General features: G+C 51.7%; 1 protein-coding gene across 7 annotated transcripts in view; it reads right to left on the bottom strand.

Annotated features, from left to right (window-relative positions):
• Window positions 1-17,690, bottom strand: part of GRIP2 (glutamate receptor interacting protein 2) — a 279,830-nt gene that overhangs the window by 98,398 nt on the left and 163,742 nt on the right. Inside the window, exon 1 of one of the 7 annotated variants that reach the window (XM_083155700.1) lies at window positions 14,852-16,203. The exons of 1 other annotated variant lie outside the window; for it this stretch is intronic. In XM_083155700.1, the coding sequence (XP_083011826.1) occupies window positions 14,852-15,008 (157 nt within the window). In that variant the 5' untranslated portion in view covers window positions 15,009-16,203. Of the gene's footprint in view, window positions 1-14,851; window positions 16,204-17,690 lie in introns of those variants that run through there. 5 more of the 7 variants (XM_083155692.1, XM_083155701.1, XM_083155693.1 and 2 more) reach the window with 5 other exon arrangements.

Raw genomic sequence — 17,690 nt, 5'->3', positions numbered from 1 at the left:
ACAGTAGTTGTGCCGTAGTTTAGTTGTCAACTGAATAGAACATCTGTCAATGTAGTTTGGTTTTGCTTAAGTCAAACCCACTCTCATGTTTTTGGTTCTGATTCAGTTTTGGATTCCTTTGAAATTGATTTAAAAAAATAAAATAAAAATTAAACATTGATAAGATCCATCAAAGACAATTGATAAAAATAGCTACAATCACCTGATTACAGGGCATCCAAAATCTTCAGTTCAGCTTTTAAATATGAGTTCCAAACTGACAACAGACTCAGACTTCAGTACCCCAAAGTTATTCCAAACTGGGAATCGATTCGATTCGGAACCCCTAAGCTCTCTACCAAATACCAGAGGTGGATTTTCCACAAGGCAACTTTGGCGTCTGCCTAGGGCCCAGCAGGTCCCCACAAAGATATCCTGTCTACACAACGTGTTCTCAGGCGAGCGTTGCGTGACCCCTGCGTGACTATGTCATGACATCATATGGACCTGCACACACTCCCAAAGTATGGTCACACAACATAGTTTATTGATCCATCCACTGTATGTGGGCACTTTAAATGTGACACAGATATTGAATAACGGAGTGCCTGCATAGGCATGTAGAGGGTTAAACATCCCTCAGCTGCGTGTCATAGAGCATGTGACTCGGGGATCCTATGGGAAAGGGGGGTTTGGCCAGTGGAAGAAGGATCATGGGAGCAGGAAGGGGAGGAGGCTTCCTCTTCTTCCTGCAGAATTTGAGGAGATAGGACGCGGGTTCCCGAGCTCCCAGCGCAGGCCTAGAGTCAGGTACCTTAGCTTCTGAAGCGCTGGCATGGCCTCTTCTGCCGCAGCTGCTAGGCCCCGGCGCTCTGCCCGCCGCCCTGCGCGTTTTGCTGGGGATGATGGCGGCGGAGATGGTGACGCTGCCCCCCTCTCCCCACAGCCTCCGGCGCCGCCCGCTGCTCGTCGCGGGTCGCGGGGAGTGACGCGCACCGGTAGAGGCACTGCGCCTGATCCGGGTGCGCGGGCTTCGTCGCGGCCTGCGGGGGGTCGGGCTGGACTGGCGCGGCGTGGGGGGACCGCGTCATCGCGGCGCGCCGGCCGGGGCTCCGGGTCCGGCGCGTCACGCGGGACAAGAGCTCATGGTGGCGCGGGCGGGGCCGGCGAGGACGCTGGGCGGGCAGCATCGCTGTCCCCAGCGCCGAGCAGGGCTTCCGGCTCCCGCGCACACCGCAGCAGGCCGCAGCAGGGGGGGAGGCATGCCCCGTCAGAAGGGTCTGACGATAGGGGCTCAGATGATAGTCGCGCTGCTGCCAGCCAGAGGCGGCGGAGTGGCAGGCAGCGTGATACATCTAGTCACGCTGGGCAGCTAGAGGGGGAAGGTGATGGAGACAGTGGGACGCTGAGAAGTAGCAGGGCTGGTCTGAGCAGGAGTGATCTGGAGGATGACGGGGGGGTCACGGCATGGTGGCGGGGGGATGCAGGCAGTGCTGCCCGATCAAGCTCTAGGGAGGGCCCAAGTAGGGGCCGCACGCGGGCTACACCCGCCGCTGCCTTTGATCCAGCCATGTTGTCCTCTGCCCTCACATCCATGGCCACCGCCCTCGGTCCCCTGGCTGATAGCCTCGCCTCCGGGAGCGGAGAACCCCGAGTTAGGAGGGGTAGGGGTGCGAGGACAAGGGCAGAGCCCTTGCCAGGCTGCTCACAGTTTATGCAGGCCGTCAGGGAAGTGGGTTCTGCTGTAGCGGCCATAGAGGGCCGGCCCTCTACATCTGGCCGGGCACGGCGGGCCGCAGGGCGCAGGAGGTCTGGTAGGCCAAGGCATAGGTCCCCTGAACCCTACTCCGACGAATTGACTTTGGAAGAGGAGGCGGAAGCAGTCAACACCAGTGATGACGCGGATGACGACGATACGTGGGCTGCACAGCCAGACTCCTCAGGTGAGGCCTCGTTTGAGGACGACGTAGGGTCTGCGCAGGGCACTTCCTCTAGCGGGTCGGGAAGCAACCATTCTTCCTCCTCCTCCTCCTCCTCAGCGGGTGGGTCCGATGTGGGGAGCTCTGCTAGGGCGCGCAAGCGGGCAGCTAGGTACGCCAAGAAGGAGGCAGGGAAGAGGGCGCAGCAATCGAAGCGTAGGAAGCTATCCGCCATATCCCGTAGAGAGAGGAAGAGAAGGAATTTACCAGCAGTAGTGCACTGCGATTACACGGCAGTGTGCAGAGGTTTGCGTGAGAGTTGCAGAAAGAAAATAGAAAGGGGTGATTACGTTGACGTGTTCAGTCTGACTGAGGACTCCAAAAAGGCGTTCAAGGCAGCCAAGGACAAGGGCGGCATTGGCTCTGAGGCCTATAGGTCTTATGACAACTGGCTGGCGGGCTTTTGTGTTTTCGCAGCCTGTTACTTGGAGGATCGGCCTGACGAACACATGAACGTGATTAGGTACATACATATGGTACACGAAATGCAGCGGACATACGGGGGCACGGCCTGGCGAACATACGATGAGCAGTTCCGGCGCAAGCAGGACTGTTTATTCATACTTGACCTAGGGTGCAAGGACGTGGAGATATGGATGGGGCTCACGCGCATGGGGTCAGGGACAGTGGAGGCTGCCTCCGCAACCCTGGCTCCCGCGGCGGCCTCTCCAGCCTCGCTGCGGCCGACGCAGGAAACCCTGCCGGCGCGCCGTTTTGTCGCAGCGAATAGGCCAGCAGCAGTAGGCACATCAAAGGGGAAGTGTTTTGCATTTAATAACTCCTCCTGTCAGATGGGCCAACGCTGTCGCTTTCGACACATATGCATTACCTGCTCGGGAAACCACCCAGCCTCCAGCTGCTTTCGGGGCCCCCGCCCCAATAAAGGGGCGGCGGCCGCAACACCCAGAGCAGCGGCAGGAGGGAATCCTAGGTAAGGCGCGTTCGCCTGTGAACTTAGATGCCATGTCCGATTGGTTGCAGCGCTACCCGGATAGGGAAGCTGCTTCGTTTCTGTTTGAAGGTTTTAAGGCAGGTTTTGTTTTGCCAGTTAAAAAGGAAGTTAAGGGTGGGTCTTACCGTAACCTTCAATCCGCCCGTTCACTCCCTGAAGTTTTAAGGGAAAAAGTGGATAAGGAGATTCAGTTAGGGCGCATGGTAGGCCCCTTTTCACAACCCCCGTTAGACAACCTGGTTATTTCCCCAGTTGGCGTGGTCCCTAAGAAGGCCCCGGGGAAATATCGCCTGATACAGCATCTGTCTTACCCAGCGGGTTTTTCTGTCAACGACGCCATCCCAGAGGAATATTGTTCGGTGACTTACCAGTCATTTGACGATGCCCTGGCAATGGTGCGGTCGTTTGGACAGGGGGCACTCATGGCTAAGATAGATGTGGAGTCAGCTTTTAGGCTTCTTCCCCTGCACCCCAGTTCATTTAGGTACATGGGCTTCCGCATAGGGGAGGAGTATTTCATCGACAGATGCTTGCCGATGGGGTGCTCTGTCTCTTGTGCATTTTTTGAGAAGTTTAGTACCTTCCTGCACTGGTGTGTTGAGAGTTCATCCGAGGTGGGCGGCCTCGCCCATTACTTGGATGACTTTCTGTGCATCGGGCCGGCCGGCTCCGATCACTGCGCACGCACTTTGGGCAGGATTCAAACGATTTTTAGGCATTTTGGCGTTCCCATCGCTGAGGACAAGACCGAAGGCCCCTGTGCTTGTCTGTCGTTTCTGGGTATCTTGATAGATACTGAAAAGGGATGTTGTAGTCTGCCGGCCGACAAGGTAGCCAGGCTCAGCGAGGCCATTTTGCAATGCCAGAGTAGGTCTAAGATCCCGCTGAGGCAGGCGCAGTCAGTTTTGGGACAGCTCAACTTCGCTTGCAAGGTCATCCCCATGGGCAGGCTCTTCTGCAGGAAGCTCGAGAGGGCCACGGCCGGGGTGGGCAAACCGCACCATTTAGTCCGCTTGTCTGCCGAGATTCGGCGGGACTTAAAGGTTTGGGCCTCGTTCTTAGAGGACTTCAACGGGGTGCGGATTTGGCTGGCCCCTACCGTGGTGAACTCAGAGCTTCAGTTGTATACCGATGCAGCAGGAGCGGCTGGCTTTGGCTGTTTCTTAGATGGGCATTGGTGCGCGGAGACTTGGCCTAGGAGGTGGTCCGGTGAGGGCCTCACCCGGGACCTATTGCTGCTAGAGCTTTTTCCCATAATGGTTGCCATGGAGATCTGGGGACCGCGCCTTGCGAACAGGAGCCTGCTCTTCTGGTGTGACAATTTCAGCGCTGTACACGCCATTAATCACCAGAAGGCAAAATCCCTGCTAGTGTTAAGAATCCTTGCGCAGCTTTCCCTCCAATGCCTGCGTCACAACATAATGTTCAGAGCCCAGCATGTTCCAGGCGTGGATAACGAGATAGCTGATGCGCTTTCGCGTTTTCAATGGCAGCGTTTTCGCGATCTTGCTCCTCATGCTGATTTGTTGGGCACACCCTGCCCCTCTTACGTTTGGCAGGTGATCGAGCCCGACTGGAGGGGCTAGCGGAGTCCTCATTGGCACCCAGTACTCTGCGAAGCTATCGGCAGGCATGGGCGGAATGGGAATCGTTTTCAGGAGGGGGCGCGCAGCCAGGTAGGCGGGGGCAGCAGCGGTTGCTATCTTTCATTTGGTTTTTATACAGCTCAGGTAAATCTAGGGCAGTGGCGGCTCGGTACTTGGCGGGCATATCTTTCTTTGCTAGGGTGAAAGGGCGGCCAGATTTTACTAAAGGTTTCCTAGTCACTAAGGCCATGAAGGGCTGGGCGCGCAGGGTGCCAGCCCCTCCAGACTGTCGCCGGCCAATTAACCCCCCCCTTCTTCGTGATCTGCTAGAAGAGGTGGGACGTTGCGCTAGCTCTGCGTTCGAGGCGCTCTTGTTTAGGCTAGCTTTTTCCATGGCTTACCATGGAGCGTTTAGGGTATCTGAGCTAGTTTCCCCTTCAAAGGCTAGGGACGCGACCCTCCTCTTGTCTGACATACGCTTAGAGCGAGGGGTCTTATGGTTTAGGATTAGGAAGTCCAAGACCGACCAGTCGGCTAGGGGTAGGTGGTCCTCCATGGGCCCTGTCGCACCTGAGTCAGTGTGCCCTGTGTCGTTGGGCACATTGTATATGCTGGTGAGACCTTCCTCAGGGCGATCCTGGCTCCTGCACTATGATGGTTCGCCTCTGACTTTGTATCAGTTTCGTTGGATGCTAGGGCGATGCCTGTCTCGGCTGGGCCTGTCACCACGAGATTTCGGGACGCATTCCTTTAGAATAGGTGCTGCTACTGCGGCAGCAGAAGCCGGATGGTCGGTTGAGGACATAAAATCCCTAGGTAGATGGCGCTCAGCGAGCTACAAGAAATATATCAGGCCACAGCTGCTGTCATAAGTCTTGCTGAGTTGTCTGTTTGTGACTGTCGTGTGGATGGATGGTCATTTGTTTACCCTTCCCTATGTCCACCCTACTCGGGGCTTAACTACGCTCTGCTGTTGGGCCAGCGTCCGGAGTTTTCCCGCTTTTTTGCCTGACCTGACGGACTGAATCTGGTGCTACCCAATTTGGCTATAGTCTAATTAAAAGTCCCTCAGCAGGTCTAGTCGTTTTTTCTCCGGCCGAGTACACCTTTCAACCCTTTCCAGTCCAAAACCTTGCCCTTCCCCCTGTTTGTCGCTTTCCTTTTGTGTCCTGGTATGGCTTCAATCGTGATTGGAGCATGTCTTAGGCACTATTTGAATGTGCCTCGAATAGTCATACCAAATTTGTTTTTTCTTTTTGGCAGATCCTCATAAATATGTAAAGGTGCTCCCAATTTAACAGTCCATTCTAACCCCTATTTCATTTTCTTGCATCTCTTCCCTTAGGTCTGGGGATGGATAGACTCCAGGTGTGGGTAGTCGGTCACTCATTCGTCTATTGGGCTGCTAGACTAGCTAGAGCAGGTAAGGGTCCCCCCTCGGCTGCCATCGGGTCAATTCGGTGGTTAGGGATACGGGGTATGTCATGGGAGGATCTTAAGAACTCACTGTTGCATTATGCACGCAAGTACGGTTTACCAGCAGTACTAGTGCTTCACTTGGGAGGCAATGATCTAGGTAAAATGCCTCAGTTGGAACTGCGCAACTGGATCTTAGAAGATCTGGCTGCCATTGGATCGGCCTGGCCCACATGCAGCATTGTGTGGTCATTTATCATTCCCCGGCAATGTTGGAGGGGGGTTAATAATCCTAAGGCTATTGATGAATCCAGGAAAAAGCTTAATGCGGCCATAGCTCGATGGGTGTTAGCTTCCGGAGGGACAGTTGTGGCTCATGATAGGATCAGGTTTGGACATAAACACCTTTTCCGGCCTGATGGGGTTCACCTAGTTGATGAGGGACTCTTTATGTTCTTGGAGGATCTGTTGATAGTTATTGAGTCATTAGTCTAGATGGTGGCGGTGCGGGGTGCCTTGGTACCCCGCTTTGGCGGGAAAGAACGGCAGTTTTAAATAAATTAGTTAGATATCAGTTAGTGAGTTACGTACATGGCTTGTTTGCGGTGCACTCACCTCTCATTCATTTAGGTCTGTTGCTGTAACACCCGTGCCGGGGTCAGCAACCCCACCCGGAGGGGTGGGTAGTAAAGGGGGCGAGGTTGAGTTGGATACCGCTTGTTATGAGTTAGGCCTGTTACGTGGGTAGTTGGGTGGAGTTTAGTTAGTAGCCGTTCTTTCTTGGCCACCATTAATTAATTAATAATTAATAAATTAATAAAACAAATAATCAAAAATCTACAAAAATAAATCAGTTAACAAGTTCTGCCAAACCTAAGTCTCCGAGTCATTATTTCAGGTATTATATTATGGATGTTTATATGGTATAAGACACACGCTGGAGAGGGACAAGTAAGGTGATGGGATGTTTAGAATAACGGAGTGCCTGCATAGGCATGTAGAGGGTTAAACATCCCTCAGCTGCGTGTCATAGAGCATGTGACTCGGGGATCCTATGGGAAAGGGGGGTTTGGCCAGTGGAAGAAGGATCATGGGAGCAGGAAGGGGAGGAGGCTTCCTCTTCTTCCTGCAGAATTTCCCGCCCGCCCTCCCCTTTCTTTTTGGGGTTTGGGTGGGGGTTAATGGTTGTTTTAATCGCGTTAGCTGATAGGCGGGAAAGAACGGCAGTTTTAAATAAATTAGTTAGATATCAGTTAGTGAGTTACGTACATGGCTTGTTTGCGGTGCACTCACCTCTCATTCATTTAGGTCTGTTGCTGTAACACCCGTGCCGGGGTCAGCAACCCCACCCGGAGGGGTGGGTAGTAAAGGGGGCGAGGTTGAGTTGGATACCGCTTGTTATGAGTTAGGCCTGTTACGTGGGTAGTTGGGTGGAGTTTAGTTAGTAGCCGTTCTTTCTTGGCCACCATTAATTAATTAATAATTAATAAATTAATAAAACAAATAATCAAAAATCTACAAAAATAAATCAGTTAACAAGTTCTGCCAAACCTAAGTCTCCGAGTCATTATTTCAGGTATTATATTATGGATGTTTATATGGTATAAGACACACGCTGGAGAGGGACAAGTAAGGTGATGGGATGTTTAAAGCCTCCTTCCAAAAGAGGTGAATTCAGATTTGTATGTAATGCTGATGTTCACGCAGTTGAGCATTTATCGATAGACTGTGCAGGCTAGACTGTGCAGGCACCAAGGTATCGATATAATGGTCAACATCCATCTTTAATAGAAGGCCCATCAGGTGTAAAAAGTATAGGTGTAGCATCGGCCCAGCTTTCCCTGGTTTGATGCATATATTTGCTGATACAGAGGGTGTGAGCTCAGGGTAAGACAGATCTGGGCATCACGGGGGCACACATGACACTGGAGACGGCACTTGGCTATTTTAGGGCGCAGAACCTGGCATTGGCAACTTGCTCTGCACTCTCCTGCCAGCGCAGAGCTCCTCTTACTTCCTCCCAGCAGCCTTTGCAGCCTGACAGGTGTTCTGCGCCTATTCCCTGCTCCCGCCTGTTCCTATCCGTCTTTTCTTTCACACGATTTTCTCTTTCAGCTCCGAGATGCCTGAACACAGCGCAGCAATTACCGCCTCTCTTTTTAAGGCTGCAGGAGGGGAGATTCAGTGGGAAGAAGTAGCGCAAACGCGATACAGAGAAAAAGACCCTCTTTCTGATTCAGGAGACAAAGAAATCGCTCGTTTAAAATAATGCAGATAAAAGACATTTATAAGCAGCAGGTTGCTGTGCTCTCCCTGTGCCTCACACCGACCACAGATGTAGATATGTACGAGGCACAGCAGCCATTGAGGCAACTCCTGGTCCTGCCTCGCACAAGACAGATAGTTAATTACTGCAGATCTGCACCTGTCAGAATTGTTAGTACATATCCATCACTGGATTTATATAAAATGGACAAGAAGGCTCATTCTCAAACAAGTTAAAGTGCAGATTTGCTTATTAAGATGTCGCCTCTTGTGGGGGTGCATCAATTGATGGGCAGAATTGGGGTACTAAGACGGGGCCTTGGACAAATATAGATAAGACGCACAAAAACATCGAAGCACACAATCGTGATACACGCAATAAGAAAGGACAGCCTCAATATCCCCTCACTTTCCCAATGGATATAATAGCTAGTTACCCGTCTGTCAAAATGACAGAACAGCACTTAAATTGCTCTTTCCAATAGCCGCAGCAGAGCAAAACACTTGAATTCCCCCCATAGAGGTTAGTAGCAGCTTGAGCCTATTATTATACAGGATGCTTGCCGGATTTTGTGACCTGTCGGGTAGATGGGGGAAGGGATGCCCAAGCAGCGAGGGCAGGGGGGACTTGGCACAATGGGGCCCTGATAACACCATTCAGGGCGATATCAATCATCAAGCCCGTTGCCTGCCAGCAGAGATGTGGATGGGATTCACTAGGGTGCGCTATATATCACCCCAATGGTTGTGAGGAGTTCGGGGTGGCTGATGACCTCAGAGGACCTCCCTCCCAATGGCCGGCACACCTATCAATCAGCCAGCGTACAGTCTTTATGGTTCGATGGGGGGTATACTGAATAATTCTAATCTGTTCCTAACCTGGTGAATGGTGGATTTATGAGCGAGTCTGTAATCAGCTCGCAGCCGATTAGTGGGCATGTATCATACTTGCAGCAACACTGGGTATTCCCATGGGATTGCAGGCAGGGCAAGGTGTGCTGGGGGCGGCCGGCTGACATCACATGACCTCAGGTGCCTGCCCTGTGTTCGTCCCGCTGCCCACACATATAAGTCAGTCTCCAATGACTTACTGTATATTTGCGAAGGCAGGAGAAATCATTCCAGCGATTTAATCGAATGATTTCTACTGCTGCGGGCACATGGGAAGGGCTGTGTCTTTGGTGCGTAATGACAGCACAATCCAGCAGAATGACAAGTAGGGAGTGTTTCATCCAGATCTCTCCAACATTGTACCTGACTGGTGACATCAGCAGTGACATCACTTGTACTGTACTTTCCATCACTGAGGGGGTACAGATGGAACGGGTGCCAATACGACTGTTATATCTACAGATACAGAATGCAAGGCTGCCATCAGAGCGAGACTAACAGGATTCCAGGCCCCGGGTCCAGACAGAAAGGGGGCCCAGGACTGGAGTGTCTCATGTATAATTTGCCATACAGTATACCATAGTTCACATTTAAATTGCAGCAATGTAGAGGTAGAGTAGTGCGGTCAGTGCTGAGGACAGCGGAGGTCTCACCAGGCATGCCGGGGGTTTGAGAAGGGGGTGGAGGGCCCTGTTTTGTCAGTTATAGGCTCCACTATTACTGATGGCGGCCCTGACATTATGTGCCCTTTATGTAAAGGTGAAGGACTGAACCGGTATACAGATCTCAGGCAGTAATACCCCGCTCACCATAACCCTCCGCTCCCTTGTTTTATGTACGGGAACCATTCTCCATAGTCACACACACATCAGTCAATTTACTAAGATGGGAGTTCTATGGAAGATGAGATGTTGCTATGGGCAACCAATTATATTCTACTTCAAATACAGATCCAAGGGGGTTATTCAATCCTGTCCACATGGCTTTGAATTCGTAGGGATGAATTACTGTATGCGGTAGGTGAGGGGTGAGTTACTGTAATGCGGTAGGTGAGGGGTGAGTTACTGTAGCGGTAGGTGGGGGGTGAGTTACTGAATGCGGTAGGTGAGGGGTGAGTTACTGTATGCGGTAGGTGAGGGGTGAGTTACTGTATGCGGTAGGTGAGGGGTGAGTTACTGTATGCGGTAGGTGAGGGGTGAGTTACTGTATGCGGTAGGTGAGGGGTGAGTTACTGTATGCGGTAGGTGAGGGGTGAGTTACTGTATGCGGTAGGTGAGGGGTGAGTTACTGTATGCGGTAGGTGAGGGGTGAGTTACTGTGTGCGGTAGGTGAGGGGTGAGTTACTGTAGCGGTAGGTGAGGGGTGAGTTACTGTATGTGGTAGGTGAGGGGTGAGTTACTGTATGCGGTAGGTGAGGGGTGAGTTACTGTACTTGGTAGCTGAGGGGTGAGTTACTGTATTTCGTAGGTGAGGGGTGAGTTACTGTAGCGTTAGGTGAGGGGTGAGTTACTGTATGCGGTAGGTGAGGGGTGAGTTACTGTATGCGGTAGGTGAGGGGTGAGTTACTGTATGCGGTAGGTGAGGGGTGAGTTACTGTACTTGGTAGCTGAGGGGTGAGTTACTGTATTTCGTAGGTGAGGGGTGAGTTACTGTAGCGTTAGGTGAGGGGTGAGTTACTGTATGCGGTAGGTGAGGGGTGAGTTACTGTATGCGGTAGGTGAGGGGTGAGTTACTGTATGCGGTAGGTGAGGGGTGAGTTACTGTGTGCGGTAGGTGAGGGGTGAGTTACTGTATTTGGTAGGTGAGGGGTGACTTACTGTATGCGGTAGGTGAGGGATGAGTTACTGTATGCGGTAGGTGAGGGGTGAGTTACTGTATGCGGTAGGTGAGGGGTGAGTTACTGTGTGCGGTAGGTGAGGGGTGAGTTACTGTATTTGGTAGGTGAGGGGTGACTTACTGTATGCGGTAGGTGAGGGATGAGTTACTGTATGCGGTAGGTGAGGGGTGAGTTACTGTATGCGGTAGGTGAGGGGTGAGTTACTGTATGTGGTAGGTGAGAGGTGAGTTACTGTATGCGGTAGGTGAGGGGTGAGTTACTGTATGCGGTAGGTGAGGGGTGAGTTACTGTATGCGGTAGGTGAGGGGTGAGTTACTGTATGCGGTAGGTGACGGATGAGTTACTGTATGCTGTAGGTGACGGGTGAGTTACTGTATGCGGTAGGTGAGGGGTGAGTTACTGTATGCGGTAGGTGATGGGTGAGTTACTGTATGCGGTAGGAGAGTGGTGAGTTACTGTATACGGTAGGTGAGAGGTGAGTTACTGTATGCGGTAGGTGAGGGGTGAGTTACTGTAGCGGTAGGTGAGGGGTGAGTTACTGTATGTGGTAGGTGAGGGGTGAGTTACTGTATGCGGTAGGTGAGGGGTGAGTTACTGTATGCGGTAGGTGAGGGGTGAGTTACTGTATGCGGTAGGTGAGGGGTGAGTTACTATAGCGGTAGGTGAGGGGTGTTACTGTATGCGGTAGGTGAGGGGTGAGTTACTGTATGCGGTAGGTGAGGGGTGAGTTACTGTATGCGGTAGGTGAGGGGTGAGTTACTGTAGCGGTAGGTGAGGGATGAGTTACTGTATGCGGTAGGTGAGGGGTGAGTGACTGTATGCGGTAGGTGAGGGGTGAGTGACTGTATGCGGTAGGTGAGGGGTGAGTGACTGTATGCGGTAGGTGAGGGGTGAGTTACTGTATGCAATGGGTGAGGGGTGAGTTACTGTATGCGGTAGGTGAGGGGTAAATTACTGTATGCGGTAGGTGAGGGGTGAGTTACTGTATGCGGTAGGTGAGGGGTGAGTTAATATAGCGGTAGGTGAGGGGTGTTACTGTATGCGGTAGGTGAGGGGTGAGTTACTGTATGCGGTAGGTGAGGGGTGAGTTACTGTATGCGGTAGGTGAGGGGTGAGTTACTGTATGCGGTAGGTGAGAGGTGAGTTACTGTATGCGGTAGGTGAGGGGTGAGTTACTGTATGCGGTAGGTGAGGGGTGAGTTACTATAGCGGTAGGTGAGGGGTGTTACTGTATGCGGTAGGTGAGGGGTGAGTTACTGTATGCGGTAGGTGAGTTGTGAGTTACTGTATGCGGTAGGTGAGGGGTGAGTTACTGTATGCGGTAGGTGAGAGGTGAGTTACTGTATGCGGTAGGTGAGGGGTGAGTTACTGTATTTGGTAGGTGAGGGGTGACTTACTGTATGCGGTAGGAGAGTGGTGAGTTACTGTATACGGTAGGTGAGAGGTGAGTTACTGTATGCGGTAGGTGAGGGGTGAGTTACTGTAGCGGTAGGTGAGGGGTGAGTTACTGTATGTGGTAGGTGAGGGGTGAGTTACTGTATGCGGTAGGTGAGGGGTGAGTTACTGTATGCGGTAGGTGAGGGGTGAGTTACTGTATGCGGTAGGTGAGGGGTGAGTTACTATAGCGGTAGGTGAGGGGTGAGTTACTGTATGCGGTAGGTGAGGGGTGAGTTACTGTATGCGGTAGGTGAGGGGTGAGTTACTGTATGCGGTAGGTGAGGGGTGTTACTGTATGCGGTAGGTGAGGGGTGAGTTACTGTATGCGGTAGGTGAGGGGTGAGTTACTGTATGCGGTAGGTGAGGGGTGAGTTACTGTAGCGGTAGGTGAGGGATGAGTTACTGTATGCGGTAGGTGAGGGGTGAGTGACTGTATGCGGTAGGTGAGGGGTGAGTGACTGTATGCGGTAGGTGAGGGGTGAGTGACTGTATGCGGTAGGTGAGGGGTGAGTTACTGTATGCAATGGGTGAGGGGTGAGTTACTGTATGCGGTAGGTGAGGGGTGAGTTACTGTATGCGGTAGGTGAGGGGTGAGTTACTGTATGTGGTAGGTGAGGGGTGAGTTACTGTATGCGGTAGGTGAGGGGTGTTACTGTATGCGGTAGGTGAGGGGTGAGTTACTGTATGCGGTAGGTGAGGGGTGAGTTACTGTATGCGGTAGGTGAGGGGTGAGTTACTGTATGCGGTAGGTGAGAGGTGAGTTACTGTATGCGGTAGGTGAGGGGTGAGTTACTGTATGCGGTAGGTGAGGGGTGAGTTACTATAGCGGTAGGTGAGGGGTGTTACTGTATGCGGTAGGTGAGGGGTGAGTTACTGTATGCGGTAGGTGAGGGGTGAGTTACTGTATGCGGTAGGTGAGGGGTGAGTTACTGTATGCGGTAGGTGAGAGGTGAGTTACTGTATGCGGTAGGTGAGGGGTGAGTTACTGTATGCGGTAGGTGAGGGGTGAGTTACTATAGCGGTAGGTGAGGGGTGAGTTACTGAATGCGGTAGGTGAGGGGTGAGTTACTGTATGCGGTAGGTGAGAGGTGAGTTACTGTATGCGGTAGGTGAGGGGTGAGTTACTGTATGCGGTAGGTGAGGGGTGAGTTACTATAGCGGTAGGTGAGGGGTGTTACTGTATGCGGTAGGTGAGGGGTGACTTACTGTATGCGGTAGGAGAGTGGTGAGTTACTGTATACGGTAGGTGAGAGGTGAGTTACTGTATGCGGTAGGTGAGGGGTGAGTTACTGTAGCGGTAGGTGAGGGGTGAGTTACTGTATGTGGTAGGTGAGGGGTGAGTTACTGTATGCGGTAGGTGAGGGGTGAGTTACTGTATGCGGTAGGTGAGGGGTGAGTTACTGTATGCGGTAGGTGAGGGGTGAGTTACTATAGCGGTAGGTGAGGGGTGAGTTACTGTATGCGGTAGGTGAGGGGTGAGTTACTGTATGCGGTAGGTGAGGGGTGAGTTACTGTATGCGGTAGGTGAGGGGTGTTACTGTATGCGGTAGGTGAGGGGTGAGTTACTGTATGCGGTAGGTGAGGGGTGAGTTACTGTATGCGGTAGGTGAGGGGTGAGTTACTGTAGCGGTAGGTGAGGGATGAGTTACTGTATGCGGTAGGTGAGGGGTGAGTGACTGTATGCGGTAGGTGAGGGGTGAGTGACTGTATGCGGTAGGTGAGGGGTGAGTGACTGTATGCGGTAGGTGAGGGGTGAGTTACTGTATGCAATGGGTGAGGGGTGAGTTACTGTATGCGGTAGGTGAGGGGTGAGTTACTGTATGCGGTAGGTGAGGGGTGAGTTACTGTATGTGGTAGGTGAGGGGTGAGTTACTGTATGCGGTAGGTGAGGGGTGTTACTGTATGCGGTAGGTGAGGGGTGAGTTACTGTATGCGGTAGGTGAGGGGTGAGTTACTGTATGCGGTAGGTGAGGGGTGAGTTACTGTATGCGGTAGGTGAGAGGTGAGTTACTGTATGCGGTAGGTGAGGGGTGAGTTACTGTATGCGGTAGGTGAGGGGTGAGTTACTATAGCGGTAGGTGAGGGGTGTTACTGTATGCGGTAGGTGAGGGGTGAGTTACTGTATGCGGTAGGTGAGGGGTGAGTTACTGTATGCGGTAGGTGAGGGGTGAGTTACTGTATGCGGTAGGTGAGAGGTGAGTTACTGTATGCGGTAGGTGAGGGGTGAGTTACTGTATGCGGTAGGTGAGGGGTGAGTTACTATAGCGGTAGGTGAGGGGTGAGTTACTGAATGCGGTAGGTGAGGGGTGAGTTACTGTATGTGATAAATGATGGGTTACTTAATGTACACAATGGGTGAGGGGTCAGCATGTAAATGAGTCCGAATAAGCTGCAAACATTGGTGACATTAGCACAGACACCCCATCCCCCCCCTCCTGCATTAATCAGAACCAGCTGCAGCGGGACCATGAGATCCTGTCACCCAGGGGTAGAAGGGGACATTACTTACCGCTCACACACAGGCTCAGGCTGCACAAACCTTCCTCACACGTCTCATCCTGGCTCTCGGGGTCTCCTTCCTCCTCCTCTCCTGCCCTGATGCTCTCCCTCCTCTTCCTCCGAGAGGGTCTCCTGACGCTGCGAAGCACCTTGTTCACCCTGTTCATGGGGGTCCCTGAGGTGTCCTGTCCTCTGCTCCTGTGTGTGCAGCTCAGCAGCTACAGGGGTACTATCCTGGCTGGGAGTGACTCCGGCACACACTGACTGCCTGACGCTGGGAGAGTGTGTGGGCTGACACTGGGGGATCCGTCTCTCACCCACTGTATATAGGTCTCTCTGTCTCTCACCCACTGTATATATGTCTCTCTGTCTCTCACCCACTGTATGTCTCTCACCCACTGTATATCTCTCTGTCTCTCACCCACTGTATGTCTCTCTGTCTCTCACCCACTGTATGTCTCTCTGTCTCTCACCCACTGTATGTCACTGTCTCTCTGTCTCTCACCCACTGTATGTCACTGTCTCTCTGTCTCTCATCCACTGTATGTCTCTCACCCACTGTATATATGTCTCTCTGTCTCTCACCCACTGTATGTCTCTGTCTCTCTGTCTCTCATCCACTGTATGTCTCTCACCCACTGTATATATGTCTCTCTGTCTCTCACCCACTGTATATATGTCTCTCTGTCTCTCACCCACTGTATGTCTCTGTCTCTCACCCACTGTATGTCTCCCTGTCTCTCACCCACTGTATGTCTCTCACCCACTGTATATATGTCTCTCTGTCTCTCACCCACTGTATGTCTCTGTCTCTCACCCACTGTATGTCTCTCACCCACTGTATGTCACTGTCTCTCTGTCTCTCACCCACTGTATGTCTCTCACCCACTGTATATATGTCTCTCTGTCTCTCACCCACTGTATGTCTCTCACCCACTGTATATATGTCTCTCTGTCTCTCACCCACTGTATGTCTCTCTGTCACCACTCTCTGTGAACAAGTCTCTCTCTCTGTCTCCCTCTCTCTCTCTCTCTCTCCCTGACACACACTATCTCTCTATAACTTTCTCTCTCCCTGACACTCTCTCTCTCTGATTCCCTTTCTCTATGTCTATCTCCCTCTATCTCTCTCTGATTCCCTCTCTCTCTTTCTAACTCCCTCTGTCTATCCCTCTGTCTCTCTCTGTGATTCCCTCTCTCTATCGCCCTCTATCTCTCCCACTTTCTCTCTCCCTGACACACTCTTTCTCTCTCTCTATGATTCCCTATCTCTCTGTCTATCTCCCCCTGTCTCTCTCTCTCTGGTTCCTTCTCTCTCTGTCTATCTCCCCGTCTCTCTCTCTCTCTCCCACCCTCTCTTCTGACGCTCTCTGTCTGTCTCTCCCACTCTCTCTCTCTCTGTCTATCTCTCTCTGTCTCTCCCACTCTCTCTCCCTGACTCTCTCTCTGTTTATCTCCCCGTCTCTCTCTCTCTGTCTATCTCTCTCTGTCTCTCCCACCCTCTCTTCTGACGCTCTCTCTCTGTCTCTCCCACTCTCTCTCTCTGACTCTCTCTCTCTGACTCTCCCACCCTCTCTTCTGACGCTCTCTCTCTGTCTATCTCCCCGTCTCTCTCTCTCTGTCTATCTCTCTCTGTCTCTCCCACTCTCTCTCCCTGACACTCTCTCTCTGACTCTCCCACCCTCTCTTCTGACGCTCTCTCTCTGTCTCTCCCACTCTCTCTCCCTGACTCTCTCTCTCTGACTGCCTCTCTCTGTACATACGATACACGGAGTGAGTGCTGGAGATGCTGGCAGTGCTCGGGAAGGCTGCTGTTAGCGCTCGGCTGGCTGGGATGGAAGGATCCGCCGCTCATACAGCTCGGCGAGTGTCAGTGTGAAGACATCAGAGCGACATGTGCCACACACAGTGACAGCACCTTCTCCTCCCAACACTGGGGTCCTGCTCACAGCTACAGGGGAACCAGCAATCACTGTGCTTGTCAGCTCTTCAGGAGAGGAGAAGGAACTGTATAATATCTATCTATCTATGTCAGATACTATCTATCTATCTATCTATCTATGTCAGATACTATCTATCTATCTATCACATATATCTCTCATTATCTATCTATCTATCTCTCATATCTATCAATCTATCTATCTATCTCTGATATCTATCTATCTCTCATATCTATCTATCTATCTCTCATATCTATCTATCTATCTATCTCTGATATCTATCTATCTCTCATATCTATCTATCTATCTATCTATCACATATATCTCTCATTATCTATCTATCTCATATCTATCTATCTATCTATCTATCACATATATCTCTCATTATCTATCTATCTATCTCATTATCTATCTATCTATCTATCTCATATCTATCTATCTATCTATCTATCTATCTATCTATCACATATCTCTCTCATTATCTATCTATCTATCTATCTATCTATCACACGTGGGGCATACAGTGGATAGCCTGTGATCGCACCAGGGAGCGTATGCACTTGATTTATACACACATTAAGTGTGTGTCATCAGATTGGAGAAACACCCTAAGTACTTCCATTAATCCTCCAGATGCTCTAATTAGAGGAAGGTTTGAAACTTCAAACAAACGGATGTCTGCACTAGGGGGGTGGGAAGTGGGGCAGGGAGATGCTGCGAGAGGTGCCGTAGTTTGGAGCAGAGATGAGCATGTAGCTGGGGTGACGGGATATGTGTGGGGGGGTGGGAAGTGGGGCAGGGAGATGCTGCGAGAGGTGCCGTAGTTTGGAGCAGAGATGAGCATGTAGCTGGGGTGACGGGATATGTGTGGGGGGTGGGAAGTGGGGCAGGGAGATGCTGCGAGAGGTG

The sequence above is a fragment of the Crinia signifera genome, chromosome 8, assembly GCF_055691185.1.
Source record: "Crinia signifera chromosome 8, ASM5569118v1, whole genome shotgun sequence".
Lineage (NCBI taxonomy): Eukaryota > Metazoa > Chordata > Amphibia > Anura > Myobatrachidae > Crinia > Crinia signifera.
This window is presented reverse-complemented; position numbering and strand designations above follow the sequence as displayed.